The sequence below is a fragment of the Pomacea canaliculata genome, linkage group LG3 (assembly GCF_003073045.1).
Source record: "Pomacea canaliculata isolate SZHN2017 linkage group LG3, ASM307304v1, whole genome shotgun sequence".
In the NCBI taxonomy this organism is placed as follows: Eukaryota; Metazoa; Mollusca; class Gastropoda; order Architaenioglossa; family Ampullariidae; genus Pomacea; species Pomacea canaliculata.
Window position 1 is genome coordinate 38,964,967 of NC_037592.1, and position 12,984 is coordinate 38,977,950.

The 12,984-nt window shown below is 37.3% G+C and overlaps 2 protein-coding genes across 2 annotated transcripts in view; one reads left to right on the top strand and one right to left on the bottom strand.

The window, feature by feature from the left end:
• Positions 1-1,114: 1,114 nt before the first annotated feature.
• On the bottom strand, positions 1,115-4,018 carry LOC112558994 (60S ribosomal protein L9-like). Its single transcript, XM_025229789.1, has 5 exons — positions 3,941-4,018; positions 3,674-3,725; positions 3,247-3,452; positions 2,388-2,598; positions 1,115-1,254 (listed from the first exon to the last, which is right to left on the bottom strand). Exons 2-5 carry the CDS (start codon positions 3,717-3,719, stop codon positions 1,151-1,153), a joined length of 567 nt encoding a protein of 188 aa, XP_025085574.1. The 5' UTR covers positions 3,720-3,725; positions 3,941-4,018; the 3' UTR covers positions 1,115-1,150.
• Positions 4,019-4,147: 129 nt separating this feature from the next.
• LOC112558993 (protein YIPF5-like) overlaps positions 4,148-12,984 on the top strand; it is a 48,533-nt gene continuing 39,696 nt past the window's right edge. Inside the window, 4 exon segments of the mRNA XM_025229786.1 lie at positions 4,148-4,288; positions 5,422-5,563; positions 6,943-7,112; positions 8,897-8,931. Coding sequence (XP_025085571.1) covers positions 5,436-5,563; positions 6,943-7,112; positions 8,897-8,931 — 333 coding nt within the window. The 5' untranslated portion in view covers positions 4,148-4,288; positions 5,422-5,435.

A 12,984-nucleotide genomic window follows, 5' to 3' on the forward strand; every position in this document is an offset into this window, starting at 1 on the left:
CTATTGTCTAACAACTCAATCAGCTGCAACTGGGAATGTTTGTAATTGTATATATATTGCCAAAGCAAAATAAGTGGATGCGATTATTTGGTATGGTCTTTATTGAGATTATGGCAATATATAATTGTGCTCAGTGCTTTGAATGATTATGTACCTTGTTCCAGTCCAAGAATAGTCCTGGCCTCAGGGGAAACAACTCATGACATTCGAACATGGCTTCAGCACGCCCTGATGTACAAAGCAACTTTCAGCTGCAGGCAGGAACCTACAAACACCCATAAACGGACTACCCAGTAGTCAATACTATTTTCTCAGATTAATACCAACACGTAATTCCAGTATTATGCTTTAAGGTCCACTCTCTGAACAGCTGTAGTGTTTCTTAGGTGAACAAGTGCGAGTCACTCATCTAAGTACCTTCTTCTTGTTGTAGACTAATCACTTTTGCATCCAACACTCAAAAAAATAAATTTCCTGGTCCCCTTTACTAGCAGCTTGAACTACAATTCCATAACAAATACCTACACATTATGCTACAGCCATTGAGCTTTACTGTAAACTTTTCTTCCCATGCTTTGCGATTGTGGGTCACAATCATTTCTGTAGTATGTATTCACAATAAGAACCGTGGGCAATAAAGTTTTCACCATACGTTTCAATTTTTAATAAATGAATTGAGCATCTCTGAGAACTGACCTGTTGACCAAGAAAACCAACAAAATGAGCGGGCAGAGTTCTACTCGAAAGACATGTATAGGTGGATGGCTGACTGTATGCCGAGACTAATGCTCGGCCTCTTGCGAAATTCTCTGCTGCTAGTCTAAGCAATTGAGAGTCAGACTTCTGCTTCAATATCTCGGCTCTCAATAGATTGAAACTTCCAAACAACAGTATAAACCACCTCCTGACTATTGTTACTCTCGCAGACATAACTATTGTCGTCATTCAATAAAGTGCAAGCTGTTCTTTAAATAGCCAGCTAGGAGTTAATTGAAAAAAAAAAAAGGTCGATACACGGGATACAGATTCATGTTCTAATTGTGTGAACATTCACAATCCTGCACTTTTCACGACTGAGCTCGCCTGCATACCCACATACAAAACTGACACACAATGCAATCTTCAACACTGCACTTTATTAATGTCTCTTTTAGTTTTCCTGCTCAATGGTTGTTTTCTCCGAGACGTAGATGCCATCCAAAAACTTTCGGATGTCCTTGTTTTTCACGGTTGTGCTCTGCTGGATAAGTGCAGCTGCAAAGAGAATAAAATTAATAGGTTGGAGCATAGTGACTGACAGGATACATAAGCACTACCAGCAATTCAAAATGCCAAGCTGTCTGCTGTGACCGAAGCCAGAAAACATACTTAGAATGGGAATAAAGGTTGTCATCTTTGTTGCAGCTGTGCATGTGAATGCATCCAGCAGCATGACACTATTAGGTAAGCGTGTGAACAATTTAGTAATGTTTCATTCAGAAAAAAATCGTAACAAATCATGTAGGTTATGTGTTTTTTTTTTTTTACGACACTAAGAAAACTCAACAAAAAACAATCCAATACCTTTCTCATTAGCAACAGATAGAGAAACACTGAGAGATTCGTAACAAATGCAATTACAGGAAATGTTTCATGCCTGCTCAATAGCAGCAAGATTATGACATCAAACCATGCTACTTAAAATTACCAATTGAGTACAAATGAGTAAGTGTAGGTCATATTACCCAACATTTTTCCTACAATTGCTTGTCTACAAAATGCTTAGTGAAAGCTGAAGTGGAAAACTACAAACTATAAATGAACTGCTGCAAGTCATATGTAACGAAAAAAGGGCTCCCAACATTTTTTTTTAAAAGATTCCAATAAAAAATAAAATGCATTTATAGAAGCCAACGGGGTGAAAAATATGAGAATGCTAGTTAAATGTTTTAAGTGCTAATTTTCAATCAAGATTATAACCGAGGTGTGGTGAGATTTGAGATTTATCATGTCAGTTGCTGTAACAGTGCATTTCACGAGGCATATGATACACTCCTGAAAGAGTGACCAACACACCGTAGCTGTGAGGTTAAAAGCTGTCAGTATTAGCACAGACCCATCTCATCCACATAGCATTTCCAAATGCTACCCTCTGGCCATAAAAGGAAACAACTGGTCACCAAAACATATGTAACTAGTTTGTGCTAATCTCTGATAATTATTGCTAGCAGAGGGGTATGGGTGTAGGAAATGCAGCTGCAAATGTTTAGTTTATTGCATATGTGAGCTCCCATGAAAGAAAATTTCTATCTACTGTAAACAGAAATATACAACAAAGATGTTTTTTTTTTTAATTGTGCTAACATCCTGGAAACCAACTCCTGTTAATGTTTCAAACAACTGTGTACCTGAACGTGAGACGAGCTCGATGTCATTTCCTTCAATAAGAAACTCATCTTTGTTTCCAGAAGCTTTGCAAACGACACCTTTCAACATCTCCACACGACGTGTGTACTTTTCTCCGAGAAAATTGCGAACTTCAACAACACTGCCTCCCTCAGTAATAACAACATTGATGGGAAAGTGGGCATACACTGCACGCATCTTGTACAAAAAGCCCTGTCGGACAGAAACAACAATGATTAGTTATATGATGTGGGAAAAGTTTCTTAAATGAAACAGACTAGCATTTAAATAAATCAAGCTTGAACAATCAATGGTGGATATGCCATATATCTGTACAGCATCACTGAATAATAGAGCCTAGCAATTATGTCTTATGCATCCATATGAAGGCAATAAAGCTTAGCATGCCCTAAGATCAGACACTGTTTTGGTTTACTCGGCAGGAAAGTGTTAATATTTGGGGGCAATTTTACACCGAAGAGACAGGGATGCCAAAAAATAACCCACACAAAAACCTGATCAACTTTGCTGTCTGGTGTAGTAGCTATTCTGTGACAAAATCTGAGCCCAAAACCTTTTGGTTATCACTGCTGTGGTGACAAGCTTTTGTTTTTAAAAGGGGGTCTTTTATACAAAGTATTTAGGAAGTCTTTTTGCACAGGAATAAATAATATTAATAAACATGTGATTTTTGTAGCGTATAATCATGTTTATGCTCTCAACTCTTAAGACATGTAGGAGATACAGAATATAAATGACGGAAGGAGAAACAAAACGCAGACAAGTAATAAAGGAAAACATAGGAGAGACAAACATGAATTAGGGAACTATAAAAAAAGGATGAAAGTAAAGATAACTTACTTTGGTCACGCCTTTCTGCATGTTCTCCACATGGGAGCACACTGTGTTGACGGCTGCAAGCTCCTGCCTGTTTCCAAACCATTTCTCAACTTTCAGTGTCTTTGGTGTGACCATTTTTATATCCACTGGCAGATGACGGAAGTTACGAACCAGTGTGCCTCGAGGTCCTTTGACGGTAACATTGCGGGCACGAACCTGTATTGTCACTGTGCAAGAAATATCGATAGTATGATTACCTTCATTACATTACGTGCTAAACTCAAACCGCACATGATCTATAGTACATATGCAAATAAAATGCATAAAAAAGAGAAAGAAATTGAGCAACTTAATAATTAATATGTGTTACAAAGTGATTCCATTTGGAATGGAATTTAAACTTAAGCTAAAGAGCGAGTTGCATAAATAAATTAATAAGTTTCCATACCATCCGATTTGGATTTGACGAACTGAAAACTGTTGATAGTCTTCATGTTTGCCTGGAAAATGGTGAAAGAAGAGTGAATATGGGGACCAATGTAAAAAGTACAGAAATAATGTCAGCTGCAATAATCTACTGAAAATGCGATATAAAATATAGCTAATGGATTAAAATAATATTTAGGTCTCTTTATCGCAAGCGTTTCTTAATGTACGAAGTAAGATGTTAATGATATCATTAGATAAATTGCACAGACAAATATCATGCACATACCAACTGTGGCGAAACACCGGAAAAGGAAGACAGTGGGCCAGGGGAAACAACTCTTGTGTTTTGTAAAAATCGTCTCTGGCTCTGTCAGTGTCGCGCACTACTTTGATTTACTTATAAACAGTCCAAACTGAATGATTCACTAATTTTAAAAATTAAGAGACTGATATTTATAGGTAACTTTTAATAATGAATAATAATAACATATTTTGTTGTAGTTTATCAGATTAGGCAAAGACAACTCTTACATTTCGTTTCGAAACTACAAACACGCATGCGTCTGCTGGCCACAAACGTCTGCTTCCTGTACCAATACACGAAATATTTGACAGTATATATTCGCACATAAAGGTAACATATAAATCAAACAATTTCATTATTAGTCATGAAAAATCAGTTCTGCCTCATTTTTTGTATCCGCAATTTATTGTTTTCTTTCGCGTGTAGCCACTAGAGGCAGTTATCCAGTTCTGGCATTTCGTCAAAGACGTCATCCTACTAGAAAAAAAGAGTATTTGGTGGAGAGAGTGCAATCTGTTGAAGATTTGTCACAGCGTAAACAGAAAATTCTTGCATGTAAAGGTGATTCTTCACCACAGTCCTTATCATTTTCAATCATTCATTCCTTTGACCGGGATTAGCTGCTACTATATAAGTCTTAGTGTGACCCTAGTTGCTGGATCATCGAGGATGGGGGAAGCAAGGCTTGCCACAGAAGCTAATCACGATATTTGGCAAGCTGGCACAACAAAAGCATTAGTAGGGTGGCACCTGCTAGGCTTGATTTTAACAGACGCAAAAAAAGCCTCTAAAATGTCGAGATCATGTGGTTTATTAAAGGCCGTTCTTAAAGGACGTGTGTCTCCACGCCTCATAACTCCTGTCCAATCTCTTTAAAGTATTTAGGCACCTTAACTCGCTTGCCACTCAGCTAATGCATTTTAACCAAAATAAATAATGAAATTTAAGTGCAAATGCATTATTCAGTTGGCAGATGACTTCATGTTTACAGCAAGAGTAGAAGGGTGGAGTTATATGTGGAAACCAAGTAATGGATGGACTGGGTAATAGGGATATTTTTGAGGGTTTTTGTGGGGGCAGGGGGGCATTAAAAATAGGCATGGGCTTGTAAAGTTGTTTCTAAATTTGATTGGGTAATGGCGATGATGTAATCTTTTTTGAGTTCTGCCTTTTTTCAGGAAGGTAAGGTTTATGACATTGTGCCATCTAAGTAATGCAATTTTTTCTTTATTGCATTTGAAGCAATTTTGCCGGAAGGTAGGGACACAATCCTCATCTATTCATATTGAGAAAAAAAAAACCCCGATGATAATATTAAACTCATTTTTTCAGAAAGCAGATCATTGTAGTGTATATATATGTGTGTTTGTGTGTTTTAAACTGTACAGTCTTGTCTTTAAATAATATGCTGCACTGTACTGTATATTTATCTTTTGAAAATATCAACAACTACTTTGTTACAGGACAGTGAAAAATAATGTCTGGCTTTAGTCAAGATGATGGCTTTTTCCAGTCTGGCTACTACGACAATCAGAACCAAGGGCAACAACAGTATGCAGGATATGACTATAGCAGTGCTGGTCAACAGCAGTTTGGGCATGACCAGTGAGGTTTTGCTTGACTAACATATACCTGATTTGTTTGTTTTTGTTTCATTGTTATAAACAGCATGCATCACATATACTCTCTCTCTCTCTTACACACTGTGTATGAAAAGGTTGAACCCTGCTAGGTGAAAATATTACAAAAGATGAATGGATAAATCACTTTAAAGACGTTTTCCAAGATGATAATCCTCATGTACCTAAAGTTGATTTTTATAAATTTTAAAATAATCTGCCTGGAATAGAGGAACTTGACGAGACCATTAGAGAGAGTGAGGTACGTACCGCAATACAAAACCTCAAGTTCAGCGAAGCGTGTGGCACAGATAATGTGCTAGTGGAAATGTTAAAATCAGTCAAGGAACAGGCAGTTGGCTTTTTAATTAAATATTTTAATTCAATTTTTGCTAGTGGGCAATGTCCAGATATGCGGAAGGAAGCAATAACTGTACCCATTTATAAGAAAGGCCATCGCGTGCCCTGTAACTACAGAGGTATCTCCCTTCTAAGTGTGGTGGGGAAAAGTTACTCATCAATATTAAGCACAAGATTATATCATCGGTTTGAAGAAAACAAACTTTTACCTGAAACTCAAGCAGGCTCTAGAAAGGGCTACTCATTAACAGACCATATATTCTCATTGTATCCTGTGATTAAAAAATATCTCAAGAAACCGGCCAAGCTGTATGTGTGTCTTGTGGACTTAAAAAAGGGCATATGACACTGTCCAGCATTACTGAGAACCCTAATCAATTCTGGAACATCTCGCCTGTTTACTATGAATTGATGATCAAGGGTGGATAGACCCTTCAAAAACATGCTGGTGTTTTCCCAAGAAGGTCATTTTCCTCCAAAAACATTTTATGCATTCATTGAGAACCCTTGTAAAATAACTTTCAAAAGTAGCTGATGGTTCTGATACCATGGTAGTTATTTGGATCACTTTGTTTTTCTTTGTTTTTAAAAACTGGTGTTATAATACCTGTGATCCATTCTGTAGGAGCAGGACCTGTTGCTAAAATGAGGTTAAAGAGAGCTGTAAATAGCATCTTTTGTTGCAAGAATTTTAAAAATTCATTTATTATATAATCTTTTTTTCCTTAAAGTCTTTTTTAAGCAAATAGCAACCTCACTCTCATATATTTCAGTTTTGAAATAGCCATTGCTAGTTTCAGTTATACCCACAAGTAGTTCAGACTTATTAGTATCATTACAGGCATGATTTATAACCTTAAAATGCTCTAAGAATTCAGTGCAGGTTGGAATTTCCTCCTTAATGGATATTTTATGATATCTTGCTGTAATGGAAATTTCTAAAAGTCCAGATGAGAAGTGAGCTGAAGTCTTTTTATTTATTTTTTATTTTTTTATTTGTATTAGACAGTTTGGCCAGTTTGAATACAATCAGGGGAGTTATGTGCAAGAGCCAAGCTACTCAGCTGCACAGCAGGTATACGGTGGCTCCATCATGACCCCTGCTACCCCCTTCACAGGCCAGCAAGACAGTCATGCAGGGGACAGTTATGACGATGAGCCACCTTTAATGGAAGGTAAATTAGCATTTTGGGATTTTATTTCAGGACTGGTATTCTAAATATTATTGTTCATTTTCATTTCATGTCAGTTTGGAAAAAATATAAAAGTGTAGCAGTTTAATACATATAGTGTATTAAATCGATATTTACAAAGATTGTCAAGGCAATATTTTGAAAGAAAATACAAGATAACTAATACAATATAGATGTAATAATACAATTGATTGTTTGAAAATATGTTAATTAAATTTTTAGTTTTCTTTTTGGGGGTTGATGTTAAGGATTTCAATTGGATATTTGTGTACACCAAATTGATGAATGTTGTCGTAAATTGAGTATACATAAAACTTCACTATGAAACAGATTCAGCTAAACAATTTGTTAATGAGTGGTTCCTTCCATGATAATACCTTCTTGAGATGTCTGTTGGTGATACACTGTTTTCAGTGTCAGATCTGGCAGTTTTAGAAGGGAGACTACCTCTCATAGGTTAAGAATTATTTCTTATTGTCTGTCTTTCTCTGCTTTAGCATTAAGGATATTATGTCAGGGCTATGGATTTCTCAGTAAAGTTTTTGGAAGTAGTTAAAAATAACTAGAAGAACTTAACAATTAAAAGTGACAAGACCAGTGTACAGTCTTGGCAAATTTGTAATCTCAGTGATTGAGAGTTGATAACCTTTGTTAAAGGCATACCTGATTGGTCCAAGTTATAAGCAGATTCTGGTAGGTAGAGATAATATAAATGTATTCTACAAACAACACCACCTGAAACGTAGTGGGGTTTTTTTATAATCTGGTTTCAAAATTGATGGTTTGTACCTATAGTCAGCAAGTCCTGCAAAATCTTGCTCCCGTATACAAATAGCGTGTGATGTCACAGCTCTGTCTCGGTAATGGCCAGGAGGTAGAGCAGTACATCAGGTTCGCTAGGTGATCTTCGTTTATGTGCTCTAGTAGTGAAGATGAGTTTGAAATGCTGTTGTATAACTGGCTACAACGATAATATTGTGGCTTGAACAGTTCAATTTAATGTAACATCGTTGTTCTTTCCACTACTTTGCATTGTTGGATGAGAAAAAGTATACTTCTGTATAGTAGGCATGGACCTTAGAAGAAGATGGTACCTCAAAACCCATTTCCTTCTTCAGTATTAGTGTTACTGAGTAACACTCAAGAGCAAAGCAGCATTCACATACGACAGGGTACCATTTACACATAGTGAAGTCATCTTACATTCATGAGTGTAGCTGGTCCATTGTCTTCTCAACAATGAATCCTTTGGGAACGTATACAATCTTATTCTATCACTTTGTTTTGCGCATTCAACAATGACACAGTAGTTTTTGCATCAGTACTTGGGCTTATGAGGTTCAATATTGTAACAGCCATGCTATGGTCAGCCATGATTCCACCAGTTCTGATATCATGCATGGCTTCAGGCAAAGAAATTTTTATTTAAATCCTCGCGATTAATGTTTCTCCTTGCAATTTCATTTGTGACCTTAATAAGAGATGTGAAAGGAGTTTTTTGAGCATGTGTATCATCAATCAGGTAGGTCTTGAAAAGCTGGCAAAGCACAACACAAAAGTAGTATTGGGTCACCTCTAAGAATGGAATGGAAAATGTGGCTTTTTGCAATTTACAAGGATGTAATATGGTCTGTATATTAAGTTACAGTGCTAGTGCCAGTGCTGGTTTTCTGTTAATCAATGTGATTTTAATGTGTATGTATCAGTGCACTTATCTACCCACCCATCTTCAGCAGTTACTTTAATTTGGTTCTTTTATTGTGCAGAATTGGGAATCAACTTTGACCACATCATGCAGAAGGTAAGAGATCTGTGTAATTGTGCTTTTGCAGTCATACTTTCAAAGATATGCTGTGGGGGTTTTCTGTGTCTAAAATGGATGACTTCATTTGTACTTTAATGCTTCTTGTCACCAGGATTTGAGTCTCTGAATCAACCCATTTTTGACATATTGCTGCTTATATGTAACAGATTTCTTTTGAATTATTTAATGCATGCCTTTGCTGTCAGTTAATGAAGAGCTGTGCTTTGTGGTAGCCATCATGGCGGATTCATTCAGACAGCTGTTTATGTCTATATCAACCACTGGCTATAGGATTATTCAGTATATTTTGCTGATTCTAATACATCAGACATTTTTCTTTATTATTTATAGTTCTTTTATTTAAAAAAAAGCATTTTCTTCTATAGAAATTTTTTTTGTGGCCTCAAAAAGGTACCTTTATGATATACTCTTCCAATTAACTTTTCCACCAATTCCTTATAATCATTTATGCTCTTTATAATTGCCATATCTTCTGTTTGCTGATGCTTGCATTTCTTCATTGCATGGTTAGGTGTAAGTTTGATTGCAGTCTTTTATGCATATTGCATTGAGCTTGCCTCCTCAAAGGAAAATGCACTCTACAAATTCTAATATTACTGTGATATTAATAATATTATATTAAGATCGTGTGGCTAAGCCTGTAGGTGTAGGGTTGGGGCTGATGGAGATGCTTGACACAAAGGGTCTTATAAATTGACACACATTTGAGAATATGTGTCCATGTGAGAAGGCCCAACTCTCAGAGAATAATTGGGGACTGGCACAAATTCTTTCATAACTTTACATATTGTACAGACCAAGGTCACCCAAGCAGACTATGCTGTCTGCCTTTTCTTCAGACTGTGTGGTAATGCTAAAAGTCATTTTTAACCTGACACTTTATGATGCATTATGGAGAAAAGTTTAGCATATTTTGCAAAGAGTCTGAGTATGCAAAGAATGACCTTAGGAATGGATGCAATCACATGTAATACACACTTACAAAGAAAGGAAATGGCAAACTTCCAAAACTACAGAACCATAAGCCTAATCAGCCACCCAAGCAAAATGATGCTGAAAGTACTCCATAATCAAATCAGGAACCGCGAGGAACTGTTAGCAGAAGAACAAGTTGGCCTCAGACCGTGTAGGAGCACATTTGAGCAGATCTTCATTTGTCACATCCTGTATTTATTATTTATTTTTTTAATTAAAGTTGCACAGATATTTTTAAAATTCATAAGAAACTCTCATGAATAAGTGGAATGCTTACATAGCTCAATGGGCTAGTCTGGGCAAGAGAGATAACCCTAGGAGCCTAAACATAGGAGAGCTACTATGCTAACTGCTGACTGGTTCAGGTGGAGAGGGTGACAATATTTCACACTCGATGCATACATAAGGGCATGGCACAGAAAGAACACATTGCTCTAAGTCAAAATGAAACATTAATATCGAGTATAGGTTCTTAAAGTCTGTTTTTAGTTGTTCCCAGACTTGGGAGCATATTCAGCTATTGAATAGTGCATTTGAGTTCAATGCAGAAGGTTGTGGATTTGTAGTTCTGGCACAGCCTGCATCTGGTAAGCTCCTGGTTCACCTTGATTTAGTAGGAAAGGTAAAATGTGGTAGGTGGAGATGGTTGGACTCGCACCTTCCTCATGTTGTGCCTTGGACACCAATTATAACTCTGCTTATAGACACGCTGGGACACTCTTTTGTTCCTTAAAAGAGGATGGCTGGTATAGTTTGTTCCTGAAATTATGTAACTAATGTTTTTGTGGCCTGATGGTCAGGTCTTTGAAAATAGGATGTACAAAGAGAAAAAGGTAAATGGCCAAGTTGCATCTTTTATTTCAATGAACTGTTAGACCACGAACTTGTATTACTGGACTGCTGGCAGATGATTGTTTCCAATTAACTACTAAAAGGAGGCAGGTGTATACAAAGCTTCTGGTTTATTCACATTTCAGATTGACTACTAAAATGAGGCAGGTTTGAACAAAGCTTTCGGTTTAGTCACATTGATTGTTTAGGCTCGCCAAGACTAACAATAGCAGAGAGCTTCGCAAGAGGCTAAGCATTGGTCTCTGCAGACAGACAGCAATCCACCTATACACGTCTTTGGTTAGACTAAGAAGGATGTCTATGATCATTTGTACAAAAGCATTCATACACACATTTATAGTTTATTCATATATATAGGTGTGTACTTATAGAAGTCCTTAGGCTTGTTGAGATTCTATGTGAACATCAAGATATGTGGTACTACACTACAGTCCCAGTAGTGTTCATAGTCTGAACCTTAAATAAAGGTCTGAATACTTCTCTTAATGGTTCTTAAAAACATACAATGATGGGACTTATGATCAGTTTAAGCAGGCTATTTGAGAGACTGACAACTCGGCCCATTCACTTCTAGACTTCAGCTCTGTTTTTAGAGCTTGAACTGGTAACCTCTAGCATACAATTTGAGTGAACTTTAAGGAACTATGATGCAGTCGTCTCTTGGTATTGAGACACTATAAACTATGGGTTGTTTATATGCCTCAGTAAGGCTGCCTCAAAGCCTTCACACATGCATATTCATGGCACTGGTGTGAGAAATGTGTTACCTAAAGGATATTTTAATAGCTGTATGGTAGAATTTCAAGCCTGTAGCAGTCATTTACATTATTTAAGAGATTTTTTTAAAAAATGTTTGGTGCTTGTAATATACAGATCTGTTTTATCAGAGAAAGTAAACAAATATTTTTCCTTTTTTGTAAAGAATACCCCTTCTTGTAATAAATGACAGGATTGTGTTCTTGAACATGCTATATAGTTGAGAACACTAGGTGCTGGTCTGTGCTTCTTTAAAGGCGTAATGGTGTGACAACTGTCTGGGTCAAGCTGCTATTTTTGTTAAAATCTGGGTCAATATCTCCCAACCCTTCCAAACTTAAGATAAAGGCAGGGCTTCTGCTAAGGCTAAATTCTTTGGGGCCCCAGGGACCCCTTCTTCAGATTTTTAAGGGGTCCCTGTTCTTCGGCCAACTTTGAATGGGACCCCATCGACAAAAATTGAAGGGGTCCTCCGAACTTTTAATGCGTACTGTATGCAATTTTTTGCGTAAGCAGAAGCCCTGATAAAGGGTTGAACATCATGCACAGAAAGGTCACATTTGTACAGCTATGCCTAATTAACATCCTTCCCTGCCCTGTGGCTAGTTTGCTATTCATGCACCGTTAGAAACTGCCCTATGATAAGTTTCTTGTTCCTAATCACCCCCCAGTGGAGCATAGGACCGCAAAACCTGTCCAGGCTATCGTTGTGCTTGTGTTGTATTTGCGGTTTCTGCAGCTGGGGTTGCTAGCCCCACACCAACCGTCCTCCTTCATCTGGGCTTGGGACCGGCAGATTATCCTGGGGGGTATGTGTGTGTTTCCAGGCAGAGTTCCATAAGTTTAGCCAACATAATTATTGAGTTGCAGTTCCCGTCCATGCTCTCAGTCTGGGATTCCCCAGATTGCACCAGAAATGCTGCATCTATTTAGTAACACCTTTTTTTAGCGAGTTTTGTGAAGAACAGGTGAGAAGTGATGCAAATTTGACAATTGCCATCATGGTGGACAAGCAAGATGAACCAAGGACAAGCACTGGGAGAAGAGTGCATAAAGATTACAATAATTTTGTGACAACAAATGTAAGTTAAGTTCTTAGAATGCTTGAGGATAAGGAAATTATTGAAGCATGCAGCAGACCTGTCTGAAAGATGTTTTATGGTTTATTTATATTGTGTGCCTCCTGGTTCAGACTCCTCTGGCAGTTAGTTGCAGTATGAAGCTAGGCAGTCAAAAGGTTATCTGAATGTTTGGTCTGGTGCCTAATCACAGGCGTTTTGTTCCTTCGAAAATCAAGTACCCACTTTGAGGGAAGACCTTTTGGGAACTTGTGCATTAAAGCAAGAAATGAGGAGCTGGATTTTATCTTCACTTACTTGTTCCCCCACCCCATGCTACTATATCCATTTCTAACTTAGAAGATAATATACATGTAATTTCTTAGCT

Coding starts and splice junctions, on each gene's coding strand:
- LOC112558994 (XM_025229789.1), bottom strand. CDS start 3,719: ATGAAGACTATCAACAGTTTTCAGTTCGTCAAATCCAAATCGGATG. Junction 3,453..3,673: donor CGTCAAATCCAAATCGGATG/GTATGGAAACTT, acceptor TTTCTTGCACAG/TGACAATACAGGTTCGTGCC. Junction 2,599..3,246: donor TGCAGAAAGGCGTGACCAAA/GTAAGTTATCTT, acceptor TCTGTCCGACAG/GGCTTTTTGTACAAGATGCG.